Source organism: Crotalus tigris, unplaced genomic scaffold, assembly GCF_016545835.1.
Source record: "Crotalus tigris isolate CLP2741 ecotype Arizona unplaced genomic scaffold, ASM1654583v1 scf7180000017833.3397121, whole genome shotgun sequence".
In the NCBI taxonomy this organism is placed as follows: Eukaryota; Metazoa; Chordata; class Lepidosauria; order Squamata; family Viperidae; genus Crotalus; species Crotalus tigris.
The window spans coordinates 951,265-970,873 of NW_024096661.1; the positions used below are offsets into that span (position 1 = coordinate 951,265).

The following is a 19,609-nucleotide window of genomic DNA, read 5'->3' on the forward strand; positions in this document are numbered from 1 at the left end:
ATATATTTTTTTTTTAATATAAAATAAGTGTTTTTAATGTTTGTCCTTTTTAATGGGATTGCCAGCTGGATTGCATAGCCCAATTCTACTTTTTCCATTCAGACTGCTTGATCTTTGGATGAAACTATTCAATTCATGGGTCTGCTTAAATTTTTATCCTTCAGTACTTTCTCCAAGGACTCAGTGGAACAATTCTTGGAATTCAGTTAAGCCATTAGCTGATTAAAGTAAAAATGTAGAAATTTAAACTTGGAATCATCACGATCCAGGCCTAATACAATAATTGGTATATCACTCAGGCTGTCCTATGGCATACGTGTGAATATAAGTCTAGAAATATGTTCCGCCCTGTTAGACTTTATTTCTATAACTAATATTGAGATGGGTTAATTTGCGTGCTCTCAAAGACAGGAAGGCATACTTGATAGGATAAGATGGTAATGCTGAGATGAGAGTAATACTTGTCAGATGGGTGGTTATGTAAAATGGATGGATGGATAGACGGATGAATGGTTGGATGGATGGGATAGGCCAGGGGTAGGCAACCTTGGCTCTTTTATGACTCATGGACTTCAACTCCCAGAATTCCTGAGCCAACATAGCTGGCTCAGGAATTCTGGGAGTTGAAGTCCACGAGTCATAAAAGAGCCAAGGTTGCCTATCCCTGGGATAGGCAAATGTGATTTGAGGAATTGGTTATGGAATTTGGGTAATGCTTCTTTCCTCCCAATTATTTTCATTTTCATTTTGAGTATGCTAATTATATCATAATCATATGCACGGGGACTTTTTTGCCCAATATATATTTTTCTAAAGATTATCTAGAAGTGCAATTAAGTAGAGATTTCATTCAAGCATAAATAAGAAGATCTGAAATACTGTGGCTTGGATCCAGGAGTGTTTTGCACAAAGAGAAAAATATTTATGCTTCTGCAATGGTCCCTTTTTAAGTTTTCCAATTTTCTAATTTCAGCACCAATTGAGGCCCTCCAATTAATATTTCTTTCTTTAATTTATTTATTTTATTAGAGCTTGTTATAATATAAAATATGAATAGAAACTTAAGGAAAGGAAAAAGGAGAGGGGGGAAGAATGGAAAGTAGAGAGGAAAAGAAAAAGCAGCGACTCCTGGTTTTTTTTTTTCCAGTGCAGTAGAATACAACCCAATTTTGTCTTTTCAAGGTTTTCCTGATTGTCACATGTAGCTTGGGGATCCTGTGTAGGGGATTGTAGAAAACAGAAACTTCAGCAAAACCAAACCTAACTGTTCAAACATGATTTCACTTACACTCTGGATGTGTACAGTATTTCTAAAGCTTTCTATGTATTGATTTAAAACATTTATTTCATTTTGATGTTATGTAATTACTTAACATTCTATCCTGGCAAATCCTGACAATCTGGAGGCAGCGGGAAGAAAGGAAGGGTGAATCCAGATGAAAAACATTTTGGGGTGTCTTTCTTTTGCCCCTCATTTTTTATGAAAAGGGAATAGCTTAAGCCAGTGTTTCCCAAACTTGACAATTTTAAGGCATGTGGACTTCAACTCCCAGAATTCCACAGCCAGCGTTGCTGGTTGTGGAATTCTGGGACTTGAAGTCCTCATGCCTTAAAATTGTCAAGTTTGGGAAACACTGGCTTAAGTTGTACTGATGTCACAAGCACTTCAAGTATGTTCTGATACATTCCATGTCTACATTTCATTTGGATAAGACTTTTAAAATTACGCTGTCAAAAGTTCTACAAATAAATGCACTTTATGAAGGTACTCTTGAGATAATGTGGCTTTCACTTATTTTTGCATCAGTACATATTTACCTTCTCTCCTATAATGTAACACTGACTGGATCAACCATAGAAGAAGGATGAGAACTATTGCAAAATAGTACCCTTCTCTTCTGCTTGTAACCCTGGGAATTGCTCCAGAAGGTTGCTATGGTTGATGACATCAAAAACTGCTGAGAGAGCCAGGATGGACGTATCAACCCCCATCCCAAACCCTTCAAAGATCATCCACAAGTGTGACCAAATGTCTACTATAACCCAGTCTGAATCTTTACTGAAAAAAGTCCAGATAATCTATTTTATCCAGGGCCTGGATAAAAAGACTGGTAGAGTGGATGATCCTGGAGACTGGACAAAAGTTGTCCAATGAAGTTGGGTCCAAGAATGACTTCTTGAGAAAGGGGCATATACTTCATTCAAGGAAAACAGAACCATTCTCATAAAAACATATTAACTACTGCTTGGACCGAATCAATCTTCTGGGAGGCCTTGACAAATCAGGAAGGACATGGGTCTAAAATACAAGTGGCAGAACTCGCAGTAATAAACACCCTCTCCATGTGCTTGTCTGGCTCATACTTCTCCCAGATAATCTAAGATCGGCTTCTGAGTCCAACTCGGAGCAAAGCCAAGCAAAGCCAAATTTTGTGTTCACACTGCATCAGTTAAAAAGTTAATCTGCTTTTTGTTTTGCCTTTATAGTATTTATTGGGATTTATCGAACTTTTGTTTTGTTGTGTAGATATAATGCTAAATATGAGTTTTATCTTTTGAGAAGGTAGGCAAATACACTGTACAAAACACTGTCTCGTATTGTACATTTGTTAGATAGCAGCACCTAGCCTAGGCTGACCTTGAAATGCTAAGCAAGGTTAGATTTGGTTATTATTTGAATCAGATGCCATTAGGAAATTCCAGGAATGTAGCCAAGATTGAGAAGTTGGAAAAAAAAATGGAAGAAAATGGCTGATTATTTCTCTATTGCTGAGACAGTGTCATGGTTATGTTGTGCAGTCACCAGTCATCAAGCTCAGTTTGAGGAAGACTATCTTTTGCTGTACATTTGCCTACACTTGTCTCACTATACTTTTTTTCTATAGTAAATTCTTCATATTCTTGGTTTCTTTTTTTAGGATGTTGGCCAAGGATGAGTTGGTGGCTACTCTTGAAAAATGTGTGGACATTCTTATATCGTCTTCTGCAAAGTGTCTTAGAAAGGCTTTAGAAAAATTGGAGGGATATGTCCATCTACTTAAAAATCTTGAAGGTACTGAAGTTTTGTTAGATATTCTGATTCCATTGTTATTTTCTGCAGCCATACTCACTGAAGAGGTATAGAAAATACTCTCATTATAAAAAGAAATGCCTGACTTTATGAGAACAAATAAGGAATACATTGACTGGTCCCTTAAGATTTTTTAGGCTTCCAGGTAGTAAAAAAGAAGTCCACTTATTAATGTCGAATTTAGCCCATTAGTTTGAGAAATGAAACAATAATGAATGTATTGCAATATAATGGATTGCATTTTAAAATGACATTGCTTGAGGAACACAGTGGCTTTTAGCTAAATTGTTGCATTGTTTTTGCTGTTATTGGTCGACTCAGCATCAAAACTTACTCCGCAAAACTGAAACGTTTTAAATGCCAGATTAGAAGCTGAAGAAAGACAAATAATCAACGATTGAAATTAAAAGGCAGGTTGTGGTTATAGGTAAGAAAATATTTCGTAACGGTAACAGCAGTTGATCAATGGAACCAGTCACAGGGAAGCAGTGGTCTCTACTGAGCATCTTCAGAAAAAGACTGAGTAAATGTTTGTTGGATGATGTCTTATTTGGGTTCAAGTGCATAGTGGGGGGGGGGACGGGAAAATAGATTCAAGGCCTACGATCCAATTCTATGTAATTCTGTGACTACCATTTTATCTTGGAATATTTAATGGAATTGCATGGGGTGTTAATTTCATCTCACATAGTAAAACTAATGTGGGGATTTCCAAACTCAGGTTTCCCTTGCTGTGCTAGTGTGTTGGGAGATCAACTGAAAATGGAGATAAACTGAAAAGGCACCCACAACCTTCTTTGCATTTTCCTCCTTCCTTTGAAAATCTTATCCCATTTTTTATTTAGCCAGTTCAGAAGCTAGAGATAAGCTTATAGATTCCTCAATGCCTCTTTTCTGCCTGTTATAGTATTGCAAATCCCAGAAGAATGCGTTGTAAGTAATAAAGATTTGGGAAAGATTACAAGAATTAAGCAGTCAATAAATACATGGATTTTTTTTTAAAAAATGGATTATTATTTCAAAAATGGTTTCAGGTTCAGTTGTATAGATAGATAAAATTACAAATATGAGTATCTAAGGGGACAAAACATTAGAAATAGATAAAAATCTTGCACACATACATCAGAGAGCTGTTTTTGAGCATTGTATTTGTGTTTTCTGTTAGTTCAGTTAGACTCTACTGTCTTAAACTGTGCAGATTATTTGAATGTGTGCATATGGAAGAAGTCTCTGTGTATATTAAAAACAATAACCAGAGCTGCCTGGAAGGCATTTGAACTGAATTTTGTAATGTCTGAGAATCTGCCCAGCAAGGTTTAATACGGGATTAAGTATTGCAGAGGGATTTCACAGTGTTGCTTCATTTTATCTCTCTCTCTCTATTTTTTTTTAATAAATCCTTAATCTTATTATGTTTGAAGGTAGAAAGCCAGAGGAGAGGAGGGATAGAAAATAACATTTTTTTTCCAAAACATGCTGGATTTGATCTTGATTTGTATCTATGTGCGTAAAATTACCTACTAAATCCTAGATCCCATGGCATTTTTTTTATTTCAATTGCCATCTCCAATGTCACCTTCAATGGAAGATCTCCCAGGCCTCTGAAAGTCTATGGGGGAAATTGCTAAATATGGGTGTAGAAGTCAACCAAATCCCACCTGTTTTTCACCTAGTGCAGGTGTAGGCAACCTTGGCTCTTTTATGACTCATGGCTGGGTCAGAAATTCTGGGAGTTGAAGTCCACGAGTCATAAAAGAGACAAGGTTGCCTACCCAACCTAGTGCATAGAGCTTCTTCTTTTCTCTGTGGATCCTTTATGGAAGATGATTATACTTGCTTCTTTTTCTTATACAAATCACAGAAGCTAGTGGTGATCAAGAAAAATCCATATCCTCACTGGAAGAGCTTCAGAAGAAAACAGATCTGTATCATCTTCAAAAGGTCAGCATATTTTAACTGTTGACTTTGTAATTCTAATGTTACTAATAAGTTGTCTGGTGTATATAATAAGCCCTTTGAAATCAAAACTAATCAAAGAAAGACATTTCAGCTTGAACGAAACCAGTATTAGAATTTTAATGTATTCCAATGTGGAAAGAGATGCTTCTACAGATAGTAAACATTAGCTGTTAGTATTTACGAGGGGATGGGGTGATCAAAAATATTCCAACGGAACTGCTTCAGAAGTTCTTGGGTGTGTCTAACGGTGTGTGGGCAAGCATTATCGTGAACCAATACCACACTGGAAGTCAGCATGCCCCAACGCTTGTTATGGATGGCTTGTCTCAATGTTTCACAGTAGACTTCTGAATTGATGTTTGAACCACGCTCCAAGAACTTCACTAACAGTACTCCTTTGGCATCTTCACATTTGGCGGGATGTTTTATGGCACCACTTCCGGTGTGGTGTTGGTTCATGATAATGTTCACTCTCACACTGCTAGACGCACCCAAGAACTTTTGAAGCAGTTCCGTTGGGATGTTTTTGATCACCCCACCCCCATAGCCCAGATTTGGCACCAAGCGACTACTACTAAGGAATTTCAAATCTTGTAAGACATTACAACAAGTGCCTCAATTTGAATGGCGATTATGTCAAAAAGTAATGTAATGTTGTAGTTTTCTAATGTGTATAATAAAAGTTCTGTATCTGCGAGTGTCTGTCATGGATAACTAAATGGAGGTTTATTTCCGAATTGCCTTCATATTATGCCTGTTCAGTATTTCTGAAGTGTTTTAATACCCATATATATTACATATGTAAAAATATGCAAGTTAACTAGTTCTAAGATCATAGTTTCAGTTTTATTTTGTAAAATTGTTTCTATCTTTCTGGGTCCCTCTCTACCTCTTTCTGCTCGCTCTACTTGTTATTCCATACCTTATTTACAAAATGAAAGAGGACAAGTGTGTACGTGTGTCTCTGTGTTAATTATCTTGTTTTTATTTACTGGATTTTCTGATTACATCTCATGTGCATGTAAATCTGCTATAAAAATATAACAGTCAGTCCAGTAAGAATAATAATAACAACTCCAATTCTTCTATAATCAAGTAACTGGAGAAATGGAGAGATGGCCTTTGCCTGACTGGCCAACTATCATGTTGTTCAGTAAAATAAATCAAACCAAGCAGAATTAAAATGGTTGCTTAGATCACTGTGTTGTTGTATTTGCTCTTGTTATAGAACAGGGGTGTCAAACTCAATTTCAGTGAGGGCTGCATCAGCATTGTGGTTGCCCTTGGGGGGCCAGGTGGGTGTGGCCAGAGTGGGTGCAGCCTACTGGGTGGGCGTGGAGTGGATGTGGCCTACTGGGTGGGTGTGGCCAGTTCTACATCATTCCTGTCAAGGGTGTCTGTGGGGGCCTGGGCAGGAGTGGGACAGATCTGAGGGTCTCTGGCAGAAGGGGGTGGGACTGGGGCAAGTGCCAAGGCTTGGTCCACCGGGGCAAGTGCCAAGATGGCCACCACAAAATTGTACAGTGGCTCCCGGCTGGCCAGGGCCAAGGTAGCAGGGGCCGTTCCCTCACTGTTTCTAGGATGGCTTTGTGGGCCACATGAAACCACTTTGCGGGCCGCATCCGGCCCCTGGGTCTTGTGTTTGACATGTCTGTTGTAGAAGAATTGTGTAACTGATAGGTATAGTTTAATATCTAAGAATCATCTAGTATTTCTATAGTTCTGTTTGCTTTTGTTAGATTTATGTCCCACCTTTCCTGCAGGAGCTCAAGATAACTTATATGCCACTTCCTACTCCAGATTTTCCTACAACCACTCTTTGCAGTAGTTTTGATTGAGAAATAGTAACTGTCCCAGAATCAATTGACAAGCTTCCATGGCTAGAGATGGACTTGAACCTAAGTGTCCCAAGTTATAATTTAATACCTTAATCACTTCTAGCTTGGTAAAAGCATCTTTGCATTTCTATATGATTATAGTTGCAAAAGAACAGTTGGTTCCAATTTAAAGAATAGACTTATTCCTTAAACAATTGAAGAAGCATTTGGCTGTTCACAGACAAAAAAAAAATCTGCTTAGTACATAATGGGGAAATACCTGTGGAGATGATTAGTACCACTTTGTGTTATAGACTTTGTTGGAGATGAAAGAGTCAAGGAGAGTAAAGAAACTAACAACGTTTGAAATGCTCCGTTTTGAAATTGTTGACTTTATAGATGGCCTTGTGAGGTGAGCATTGCATTGTTTTTTTTCTAAGGAGCTTGTGAAATTCATTTTGTCTGTCTCAACTTTTCCAAAGGGAAAAAAAAGTTCGCAGAACTGAAATTTGGGTCTGCAAATATGTTGATAAGGACTATTGTTTGCCTATGTCGGTACTATAAAATAATGACAAAGCATGCGTAATATAGAAATAGTTGCACAATTTTACATAATAAATTTACTGGAAGGAAAAAGCTATGTTTGAATTTAACGGATTGTAGTTTCTAACATGGAGAATAAACCTTATCTCCTCCTTTTCTCATTTCTCTCCTAGACCTTTTTTGTAGTTTTAGTTGTGTTGGGTTTAGTTTTTTGTTAGATTCCAACTTCACTATGGCAGTTTACCAAAATTAGAAAGCGAAGGTTTGTGAGTTGCAGATTGCCCAATCTGACAGAAATGTTTGGGATTAAGTTATTAGATATCTGCCACCAGTCAAGTCTACACAGTTGCTAAGTTCACTTCTGGCCCCACACAGAGTTGTTTTTTTTTTTTAATTTTTTAATTTTTAGGATAAGGATTGCCCTTTAAATTTAAGTGGCATAAGATGATTGCAGTCCAAATAAAACAACTATGACAAAGAAATGAGCAATACCAAGGCAACTGATACATTTGATTTTAACTTCATTAATATTCAAATTTAATTTAACATTAATCATATGCAGTTAGATGATGACTCCTTATGTATTTGTAGCGTTACCTCCTCAGAGGCCGCCAAAACCCAGGCCCTCCCAGCCCCGTCCCCCTTTGTCAAGCCCTGCAGTAGCGTTCTCTAGGGGTTGATAAGATGTCTCTTCCAGCCGGAGCTCATGCAGAATTAGGAGGTAGCAGGCTCTTGTCATCAAGGAGGGGCTTCCAGGAACGGAAATAACCAGCCACGATAGTCAATGCTATGATGATATCCAACAGCCCAAGGCCGTTATAGCAGCAGGAATAAAGGATTCCTCAGCGGTCGTTCAGAGTCAAGTGGGATGGAGGAAAACCCCGGCTCCAGACAGTAGTAGAAACAACAGTCAGTGTGCTGTAGCAATAGCTCACCCCCCAGGGCAACTCCCCCCCACAAAGTCTAAAACCTGTACCAGCAGCAATAGTCACAGTCCAAATAGCCTCCAGGCTTCGCAGCAACAGTAGCCACCACCAGTCTCTCCTCTCCTTCTGTTGTTTCTTCTTCAGTCAGGTCTCGGCGTCAAAGCCCTCCCCCCCCTTTGTCTTTATTGTTAAAATCTGAGGCTAGGAGCCTCAGCCAACTCCTTTCTACACACTCTCCCTTGCCTCCGTTTGAGATATCCTCCTTAGGAAGGAAGCAATAAAACCCCACTCTCTCCCTCTCCTCCATTTGAAACCTCCTTATGAAGGAAAGCAATAAAATTCCACTCCCCCTCTCTCTAGCCTCTGTTTAAAACAGTGTTTCTCAACCTTGACAATTTTAAGGCATGTGGACTTCAACTCCCAGAATTCCACAGCCAGCATTGCTGGCTATGGAATTCTGGGAGTTGAAGTCCACATGCCTTAAAATTGTCAAGGTTGAGAAACACTGGTTTAAAATATCCTCCTTACAAAGAAAAGCAGATAAAACTTCCACTCTCTCTTTACCTTTACCTGACAAACTGCACAGCCACCACGTCCTGTCCCTTTCCTTTCCTTTCCTTTCCTATCTTTTTCTTCCGCCCATGCCGGCCACACCCAAAGCCAGCAGCAGCTGTCCCAATCTCTCCCTTCCCAACCAAGCTCCTGCAGACACTCTCAGACAGTCCCGCTACATATTTAATAATTTCCCATTTCTGTCATATTAAACTTAATAATTTGATAGTAAATTTTTGAGGATTTCAGAAGCTGCAAACAATCTTGCTGCATATTTTGCCTTGTTGTTAAACAAATATTAATTTGATGATAATATAGACAGTCTTTTCGATGGTGACTTTGCATTTGTGGAATTACATTTTCTCAGTACTTTGGAGACACAGCTACAGTACTGTTTTTTTTTTTTTATGAGAATCTCTGTTCTTGGAAACAAGGGTTATAACAATATTGATTAATGAATGCTATAGTTCCTATTTAATCCTTAGAGTGGATTTTAAGGTGATCTTAAAACTGTACTATGCCTTGTATAGACTATCTGAACACATTATTTTAGCACAATGTAAAGCCAGTTTAATTTTTTCATTAAATAAGGAATTATGACCAATGCTAGAAGTAAAAAAATGTGGACGGTAGTAACTCTAAGCTATGGCTGAATAGTTTTAAGTGTGATTTATTTCCAGTCTACATTTCAGTTATGAACAGTGTGCTAGGATACGTTTATATCTTTAAGAAGAACATTACAATTTGAGCAAAAGGAAACACTGAAAGAACTGAACAAAAAGAATAGGAGCAAAGGAAATATGTGGAATTTATTAATATATTGCAGGATTTTGCAGGCCAAAAAAAGCTCTTTATTATGATTTTAGACTGAAACCAATTTTTAAAAACTTGATCCAATATGCTCCAAATAAATAATAGAATTAAAATGTAAAGAGAATATAGTGAAAATGGGCTACATGTAGATGTTATTACCAGATGATTTTATTGATGATTGTTGAATGTTTCTGTTTTAATAGAAATTGTCAGTGGTATATAGAAAATTCGATATCACCATCTTTTAAAAAAGAGATAATAGTGAAGTCTTTAAAAAATCTTTAACCCATAAAGCTAAAAGCAGGTACTACATGATGCTAGAGCGCAATACAAAACGTATACATTGCTTATTTTCTGAGGTTTATGATAGAATTAGGAGCTGAATTCAATAAATATCCTTCTCTCACATTTTTTGTGTGCTATTTTAGGAATTACCTTGCACCTGCAGAGATGCAAACACTGCATGAGGTGATGTATTTCAATGCAGCTAATACCCTCCGAGAGCATTTGAATGCCACCCCACGTGCTGCTCTTCACACTGCTCTCAACAAGCCATACTTCTATCTTAAGGTAGGAAATAAGAACAAGGCAATAGTCTTGTGGCCTCATTTCTAACAAGGGTTCCCATTTCTGGAGTTTTCTTTTTTAAAACAACGTTCTTTATTGGGATTAACGTGAGTAAATCTCACAGCATCCCACTGCTTGAAATGTTGCTAGACAAATTAAATTCTCAGTGAAATACAGTTTGGAGGTATAACTCAGGTGTTTTGATATGTTGATGTGCATGTTGTTTAATATGTGAAAATCTGTTAAAGAATTCATGACTTGTTAATTGTCAGTTAAAATATTTTGATGACTTTAGGAATTTAATTATCCAGGCTCATGATCACTCTGAGATTTACTTTATCAGCTTTAATAACCTCTACATCAGGAAGTTTATTTCATTTCCTTTGTTTCCCCCCCCCCCCAAAAAAAAAACTAACTTTAAGTCATGTGAGATGCTTCATCTCTCTTCCAAAATGTTTACTATATTGTTCTAAATCCATTCCCTTCCCAATAAATTTTCCAGAAAGACAGACTTCCTAAATACCATATTTACCCAAAAGTAAGATCCCTCCCCCAATGTTCTTGAACAAAGATATTTTTGGGCATAACCTAGGTTTGTATCAATTCCACATTCTGAAATGGCACATCTTAACAAAACAATTTTTAAAGTTTACCATTAACCTCAGCTTTATTATATCGTAAGCCTCAATGCCACCCCAAATTTCAAATAATTCTTTCTAACTTCAAAAATACTCCTGTTTCTCAGCAGCATTCATTGTTTTACCAAACTAAATAACAAGCTGCAAAGTATAACTTCAAATGCAATCCTCCTGTGTCTTTTACAGCTTGTAATGCCTCATATTTAACTCAAGGTTTTTTCCATGCCCACACAAATTTAGATATATCTTTTCTTAATTGGCTCATCAGATGTTAAAATGGGCATTGTGTGGAACAAAAATAGCATTCTAGGCAAAACATCTTAATCACTGAAATTCTTCCCAACAAAGACAATTTTATTTTTTTCTTTAAAAAGATACATACAGTATCTTTTTTAAAATGATAAATACAATATCTTTTTAAATTGCATTTCATAATTATTTTGAAACAGCATACAATTTGTATTTGTCATATTATTACCCAAGTATTTTACTTTTTTCTGAAACTTGAAATGTTTTATTTATCAACTCTATTTGATCTTGTATCAAATATCTTGATCTTCTATTTCTTGATCTTAAAACTTGTTAATGCATCAAATTCTTTGTTTTCCATTAATATTTCAATTCCCTTTAATCAATCTTCTAAAATCGAAACCAAGTGATCTGCAAGGGCTCTTTATAAGCCACTTTTTAAATCTTCTCATCTTATTTTATTTCCTTTATTCAGTATTTCAAGAACTAAAATAAACAGAAGAGGGGGCAATGGCAGTCTTCTAGTTTCTAGCTTGTTGCCTTAACCACTACACTAAGATGGCTCTTTTTTAATCATGCAGCTGAATACAAACCAATAGGTTATCCCTAGGAAAAGCCACTCTGCATGGCCATTTATATTACTTTCTTCCATAATATGATTATATAGTACAATAAAAATTATATAATATTGAATAATTTATTAAGGGTAGTGCAGACAGGAGAAGGTATGGACAATAATTTGATTTCCAGTTATTTGCTCAAAAAAGATCTGGAAATGATATTATCCAATACATTTCTTATGCGTGTTGATGCTTTTAGTATCATTAGTAGTAGTTTCTCAGTTATGTTTGAGTATATTCTATATTCTAAAATATAAAATCAGAGCAAACCCACTCACTCTCCACTAACACTAAATCGTTACTTAGTTTGGGTAATGAAACATCTACAAGAAAGCAGCAAACTCAAAGAGATTTCAGACCTGAGCTACAGATACTAATGAAAAATATTAATGAAATATTTTTCACACTTTGAGGCCTGCTCGGTCTGTTTCATTAGTTATAAAACTAGGATAAAAGTTCATACCATAGGTGATAAATATCTCTTAACTACAAAGAGGTAGAGATTCCCCCCCCCCAAATCCTCTGCAAGATTTGTGAAATAGAGATGGTTTGTCCAGTAAAAGAGATTACCTATTAACAAAAGAACCACATACAAACTATTGAAACTGACATTCCTTGAAGAATTTAGTCAGTTTGTCCATTCTCATGCCACCTTTCCACATGACTAGTTGAAGCACTAAGAGCTCAGCAATATATTAAGTACTTCCTTGTCTTCACTTATCAAGGATTCTAACATTTTTTTTCTGAAAATACAGTAGGATCCTAAGCAAAATCTATAGCAAAAATAACATTTTAAGTACAAAGAAAATAGAGACTTCTTGGAATTACAAAAAATATATATGAAATATTTCTCCATGTAATTTTATCATTGGGAAATTATGATAAAATAGTATAGAGATATCTGCAACCGGGGGGCGAGGGGGGGGGCGGCAGCTGCTGACCCCAGCTGATCCCCTTGAAAACTAAGCAAGTCTGCACCTGGTAGTACTTGAATGAAAAACCATCAGGAAATTCCTAGACTGGAGCCAAACTAGGAAAGAACAATCTAGAACAGGGGTGTCAAACTGGCAGCCCACGGGCCAGGTCACATGCAGGCCACGCCCACTCCGACTCCGCAAAGGCAAAAAACATCACGATACGTCATGTGATTCAATCAAGTTTGACACTCGTGATCTAGAAGAACGCAATCTATTCCTGCATTGCTGCCAACAAAACTAGAGGAATGTGACAGTGTAGTTACAGCCACACTGATGTACAGTCAGGTCCAGAAATATTGGGACATCGACACAATTCGAACATCTTTGGCTCTATACACCACCACAATGGAGTTGGAATGAAACAAACACAATGTGCTTTAACTGCAGATTGTCAGCTTTGAGGGTATGTACATCAAACTCAGGTGAATGGGGTAGGACTTACAGCAGTTTGCATATGTGCCTCCCACTTGTTAAGGGACCAAAGGTAATGGGACAATTGGCTTCTCAGCTGTTCCATGGCCAGGTGTGCGATATTCCCTCATTACCCCAATTACAATGTGCAGATAAAAGGCCCAGAGTTCATTTCAAGTGTGCTATTTGCATTTGGAATCTGTTGCTGTTAACTCTCAAGATGAGATCTAAAGAGCTGTCACTATCAGTGAAGCAAGCCATCATTAGGCTGAAGAAACAAAACAAACCCATCAGAGAGATAGCAAGAACATTAGGCGTGGCCAAAACAACTGTTTGGAACATTCTCAAAAAGAAGGAACGCACCGGTGAGCTCAGCAACACCAAAAGACCTGGGAGACCACGGAAAACAACTGTGGTGGATGACCAAAGAATTCTTTCCCTGGTGAAGAAAACACCCTTCACAACAGTTGGCCAGGTCAAGAACACTCTCCAGGAGGTAGGTGTATGTGTGTCAAAGTCAACAATCAAGAGAAGACTTCACCAGAGTGAATACAGAGGGTTCACCACAAGATGTAAACCATTGGTGAGCCTCAAAAACAGGAAGGCCAGATCAGAGTTTGCCAAACAACATCTAACAAAGCCTTCACAGTTCTGGAACAAGATCCTATGGACAGATGAGACCAAGATCAACTTGTACCAGAGTGATGGGAAGAGAAGAGTATGGAGAAGGAACTGCTCATGATCCTAAGCATACCACCTCATCAGTGAAGCATGGTGGTGGTAGTGTCATGGTGTGGGCATGTATGGCTGCCAATGGAACTGGTTCTCTTGTATTTATTGATGATGTGACTGCTGACAAAAGCAGCAGGATGAATTCTGAAGTGTTTCAGGCAATATTATCTGCTCACATTCAGCCAAATGCTGCAGAACTCATTGGACGGCGCTTCACAGTGCAGATGGACAATGACCCAAAGCATACTGCAAGAGCAACCAAAGAGTTTGTGAAGGGACAGAAGTGGAATGTTATGCAATGGCCAAGTCAATCACCTGACCTGAATCCCATTGAGCATGCATTTCACTTGCTAAAGACAAAACTGAAGGGAAAATGCCCCAAGAACAAGCAAGAACTGAAGACAGTTGCAGTAGAGGCCTGGCAGAGCATCACCAGGGATGAAACCCAGCGTTTGGTGATGTCTATGCGTTCCAGACTTCAGGCTGTGATTGACTGCAAAGGATTTGCAATCAAGTATTAAGAAGGGAAAGTTTGATTTATGATTATTATTCTGTCCCATTACCTTTGGTCCCTTAACAACTGGGAGGCACATATGCAAACTGCTGTAAGTCCTACCCCGTTCACCTGAGTTGGATGTACATACCCTCAAATTAAAGCTGACAGTCTGCAGTTAAAGCACATTGTGTTTGTTTCATTCCAACTCCATTGTGGTGGTGTATAGAGCCAAAGATGTTCAAATTGTGTCGATGTCCCAATATTTCTGGACCTGACTGTAAATATGTTTTTACTAGTACAGATTGCAAACCATTTAGAAATTGCTATAAAGTACTAAAGAAATATCCAAGATTTTGTACTGAAATAACACTTTATAGCAAGAATTAAAAATCATGCTAACTTCCTGTTATTGTTGCTTGTAACTCCAAAAAATACAGTAATAATTATAAACAGGATAGTGATGTAGTTACAGCTTCTGGAGAGGATAGCTGGACCACTGACAAGAGAGCTCAGTCCAAGGAACTCTTACTTTGCAATCCTAAGGACATCTCAGACAGTAGGAAATAACTGGACACATACATGAAGTTTAGCTTGGCTATCTTTATCTGAGATAATTGCCTTCTCCATAAAAAAGCAACATTTTTTTTCCCCCTGGCATCAATTCCAGTGAGCCAGACAGGCGAGAAAATTGGTCTTGTAAAATGGAATAGACAAGAAAACTAAAGAAAATAGCCCCATAAACTGGAACCGTTGCATGTCTCCACTTGCAGCTGTCTGACCTGCTGTTATTACTTTGGGGGAGGGGGAGGTTGTCAGTTTTTTAAGGCTCACCTAACACAGCTGTGGGGAAAGCATGCTTGCATTATCACTGAGATGTTGAGAAGCTACCATGTGCATTATAGTACACCAGCTATAGCTGAGGATACCATTATCATATCAATGAAAGATACCTGGCGCCTATTTTTGTGAATTTTGTTTAACAGGATGACACCTTGAAATGTGATGCAGAATCTATTTCTGGCGCAGCTCCTGATATTTGCATAGCATACAAGCTTCATTTGGAGTGTGGCAGATTGATTAACCTGGTTGACTGGTTGGAGGTAAGTAAAATGATTCAGTGGACAACTGCTATTCTGCTGGATGTTTTTTTAAGCCGCTCATTCATGCTGACTACTAGACTCAGTATAAAAGTACCGTGCCTTCAAATCAAAATCTTCAGTACAGCAATAGACCAGCATAAGAAGGGCAGGGTACAGTCAATTAAAAAACATTGAAGACACATCAGTGCAGATCCTTTCATGTTCTTCCAGGGTATGTCAAATCACAATTTGTGTAAATTCTTCCGGTTTTTTTGTATCAAGATTCAATAAATTAATGCACTAGTAACGAGGCTTATCTCTGCTAAGCATCTTCCATCACTATTCCCATTTCTGCTGATATTTTCTCTTATTCAAGAGCAACCACACATCATTGGAGTTTGTCTTTATTAAATAGCAGGGAGATGCTCCTCCTTTAAAGGGTTTAATTTTCTGGAGGAAAGTAGCACAGAATGCGCCTTCTATTTTGTAAGTTGGGACTTTGGGGAGAATGGGAAACAGAGGTCATTGTTCCCTCTGGCAAAATGAAGGGAAAGCCTCTTCCATTTCTTGCCGTGGGGCTCTGCTAATGCCACTTTTTCTTCTACCAAGGAGATAGAAGAAAGGCCACGAAATGTTTGTTTTTTTCATGGACTGGACTTTTGCAGAATATGCCAGCCATAATTTGTTGCTCCTTTTTGCAAAAACTAAAAGGAGAAAAAAAATGTTTTTCTTTTGCAAGCAATTGTGTTTTTCATATTCTAACTCATAGGAGCAAAATCAATTTTCTTTCATCCATAGGAAATTTATTTTCTGCCTTTAAATTTGGGCAAGTAGTTTGAGTTTCTCACAGCATCCCAATAGAAATGAAAAAAAAAAAAAAACAAATCTATTTCTTTTCAGTTGTGGTAAGAATAGTTTTTAACTTCTTTATGGTTTTTTTGCATTGGCAAAACGATGTATTGCTGCTGATTTTGGCATAAGCGCAATTTGAAAGAACGTTCTATCTATGGAGAAAAAGATTAGGGACTAAGTTTTGTTAGAGATACCTGCAGTGGCAGGCTACATTCCTTTAACAAATAGCAGAAAGGGTATCAGTTTTCCGAAAAAAATAAATAAATAGCCAAGTTTGGAAATAGATGGGAAAGCACTTAGAAATAATGAATGTGGCTAATAAAGCCAACTTTTTAGCTTTGCTTAGGACTCTTGCTTTTGTTTCATCTTTATGGTTACCCATAAATTAGGATGGAAACTATTGTGCGACTTGCAATATTTGTTCTGGAATTTAACAGAAATATTTGACAATCTTGTTATGCAATAAATTGATATTAATTTAAAAAACCCACATTAAAATATATATAGGCATTATCTCTCCCTGTCTCCTTGTTGGTCTTTGATGTCCTGCTTCTTAATGACAATAATATGTAAGCTAGGATGTACAACTTTTCTGAATGTTTTATAACATGTTATTTCTCTAGGCTTTTTCAACAGTTGTAACTGCAGCTGGAAATACAGATTCCACAATAAAAAACCAGACAGATGACATTATCCAGTATCCTTGTTGATATTCTAAGAAAATCAGCATTTAATTCAAATAAGTGTAAAACTGCAATCTTTTACTTACCCAGGAATAAAACCCATAAAAGTTCTTGTGACTTCCACCATCTACAAAATTCCTGTGCATTGGCTCTTTGAACTCAGTGGAATTATTTGTGAGTACCGTATATTCCACCGTATAAGGCGACCCGGAGTATAAGACGACACCCGTCTTCAGCGCAAAGTTGCATGCCTAGAAAGTCATCTTATACGCCGGAAACTACCGTAATTTCCAGCGTATAAGATGACTCGGCGTGTAAGACGACCGACTTCGGCACCGATTTCCGCGCTTTCAAAAGTCGTCTTATACGGCGGAAAGTATGGTAAGCAGCAGAGAGAGCACTGTAACGTTATGCAATCTGGAGACAGTTTCGGAGCACATGAAAATAGTTTTTTGTAGATGAAATCACTGTATATGAGGGGATTTAAGTCATAATGTTGGGATGAAAGTGCTAGGGCTCTCATTGTCTGATTTGCTTCAAGTTTATTCCAGATATTATCTCCCATAAAATGGTAACAGCTCTTTCTATCTAATGAAGAATCCCACTGGGAGAAATCAGAATAAGGCAGTTTCAGAATTCTGCTGCTACTTCAGATTAGTCTACTATATGGTAGCATGCAAGGTGATCTACTGTGGAATTTGGGATGTAACAGGTTAATGAAGAAATAAAGGAAAATGACTTTCTGGGAACTTTAGGGCAGATTATTGAGGATGCTAAGCAGTAGAAGCAAGTAGGAAAAAAGGGCTTTACCATAGAGTAAATGTTTAACCTACTCTTGAAGATGAATTCCAGAGATATCCAAATTTGTTGCATTAGTTGAAGATATATTACTTGGTAGATTGAGCATACATGCAATATTGTATGGCTATTGCAAAGAAATGTGAGCAATTTATGAACATGCTAAATTGTGTAGTAAACCGTCCCAAATGTGTTGTTATGTATAGTAAATTATTTTATCTTGATTGATGGAAATGCCATTTCCTTGACTAGAACTCCAAGTGCTCGGTTCATTAGAGCAGTGTCAGAATTGGAATTTTTGGGATTCATAAAACCCACAAAACAGAAAACGGATCACGTGGCAAGGCTGACATGGGGTAGTTGTTAATATGCAGTTCTCATGCAAATGAAAGCTTATCTATGAAACAAGATTCTGTGGCAGTAAGAGAAATATTATCCACTGTAATAACAGCAATAAAGTGTACAAAATGATTTCCTGGATTTTGCTCCTTTTCTAAGTAGGCATAGAAGTATCTGCTTATATAGAAGCAAGATAACTGATGCATTTTGGATTAAGATACACTTTTATGATTTTTCAAGCAGGGTATTGCCAGTTCAAGCCCATCTCTTCATCACTTAATCATCTGCTTCTATTTTATCTTCATCATGTTAAATATTGTTACTTGGGCAATATATTTCTTTCCTTTTAAGTTATTCTTTGAACCTTTCTTAAGTTTTTTGCCAGAAATTGTGTTATTTTAAAATCAGTTATTTATACAAGATAACTTTAAACTCTTAACACATGCTCAATCTGGACAGTTGATGTATATATTATGCTTAGTCTTTTCTGCATGCAGAGAAAATGGACATATAGCTCCAACTCGTAAAGGATAGATTATCCACATACACTTCATCGTGTAGCTGACCTTGGTTCACTTAGTTTCAATCTATTTCTACCTTCAATCTATTTCTACCTTCCGTCTATCAAGGCAGCAATTTAGATCACTCAGGCTTCAAAAATGCAGGCTTCCTTTTAGTTCAGTGTTTCTCAACCTTGACAATTTTAAGGCATGTGGACTTCAACTCCCAGAATTCCACAGCCAGCATTGCTGGCTGTGGAATTCTGGGAATTGAAGTCCACATGCCTTAAAATTGTCAAGGTTGAGAAACACTATTTTAGTTGATAGCAGAGTTACTTCAAAGGTGCACACTTCCAGACCTCCCTCCTAGCTTAGAAGAAAAGCACTAGAAGAAGCTAATTTAGGTCAGTTTAACCTTCAATGAGTAGATAGATTCCTTAAAGTCATGGTACCTTTTCTTCAATCTTGTAGAAAAAGTCATCCTTGAGGTTTAAAAAAAAAAAAAAAGTGCTGCTTTATAGATCACATTGTCCACTTCATTCAAGTTAACACATTTATGCATGGAAATGTGTTATATAAATCTTGAGTGACCTCTATGGTGTCCAGGTTTGTGAAACTTCTAGCCACGTTTTTAGTTAAATTAGAATGTTTTGTTCATACTAGAACTGCAACCTTAAAATCAATTTCCTGTTACTGTATCATTTACAGCCTATCTTTTCTCTGGAAATTCCTGGCTTTCATGGAGGTTCCCCTAATTTTATCTCCAAAAGTGTATAGAATGGATTGCAAGAGGATGAATTGGCCCAATGTAATATCGTAAGCTTCATGTAAATTTTGAGAAATTCAACTTAAGCCTTCCAGGTCCAAATCAGAATCTTAATCACCACATAACACTGGGACTATTGTTCTTTGAAACATTTTCAGTTTTTCAGCTCCAGTTTTGTTAATTAAAGACAAACTGACATTCCCAAGCTAATCATTTTGGCAT

At 37.4% G+C, this 19,609-nt stretch overlaps 1 protein-coding gene across 1 annotated transcript in view; it reads left to right on the forward strand.

The window, feature by feature from the left end:
• The window catches only part of ORC3 (origin recognition complex subunit 3), a 44,985-nt gene extending 26,732 nt beyond the window's left edge, over window positions 1-18,253 (forward strand). The window contains exons 14-20 of the mRNA XM_039343090.1: window positions 2,919-3,052; window positions 4,932-5,011; window positions 7,161-7,258; window positions 10,109-10,250; window positions 15,354-15,470; window positions 16,925-16,998; window positions 18,044-18,253. Coding sequence (XP_039199024.1) covers window positions 2,919-3,052; window positions 4,932-5,011; window positions 7,161-7,258; window positions 10,109-10,250; window positions 15,354-15,470; window positions 16,925-16,998; window positions 18,044-18,149 — 751 coding nt within the window. The 3' untranslated portion in view covers window positions 18,150-18,253. The remainder of the gene's footprint in view (window positions 1-2,918; window positions 3,053-4,931; window positions 5,012-7,160; window positions 7,259-10,108; window positions 10,251-15,353; window positions 15,471-16,924; window positions 16,999-18,043) is intronic.
• Window positions 18,254-19,609: the final 1,356 nt, after the last annotated feature.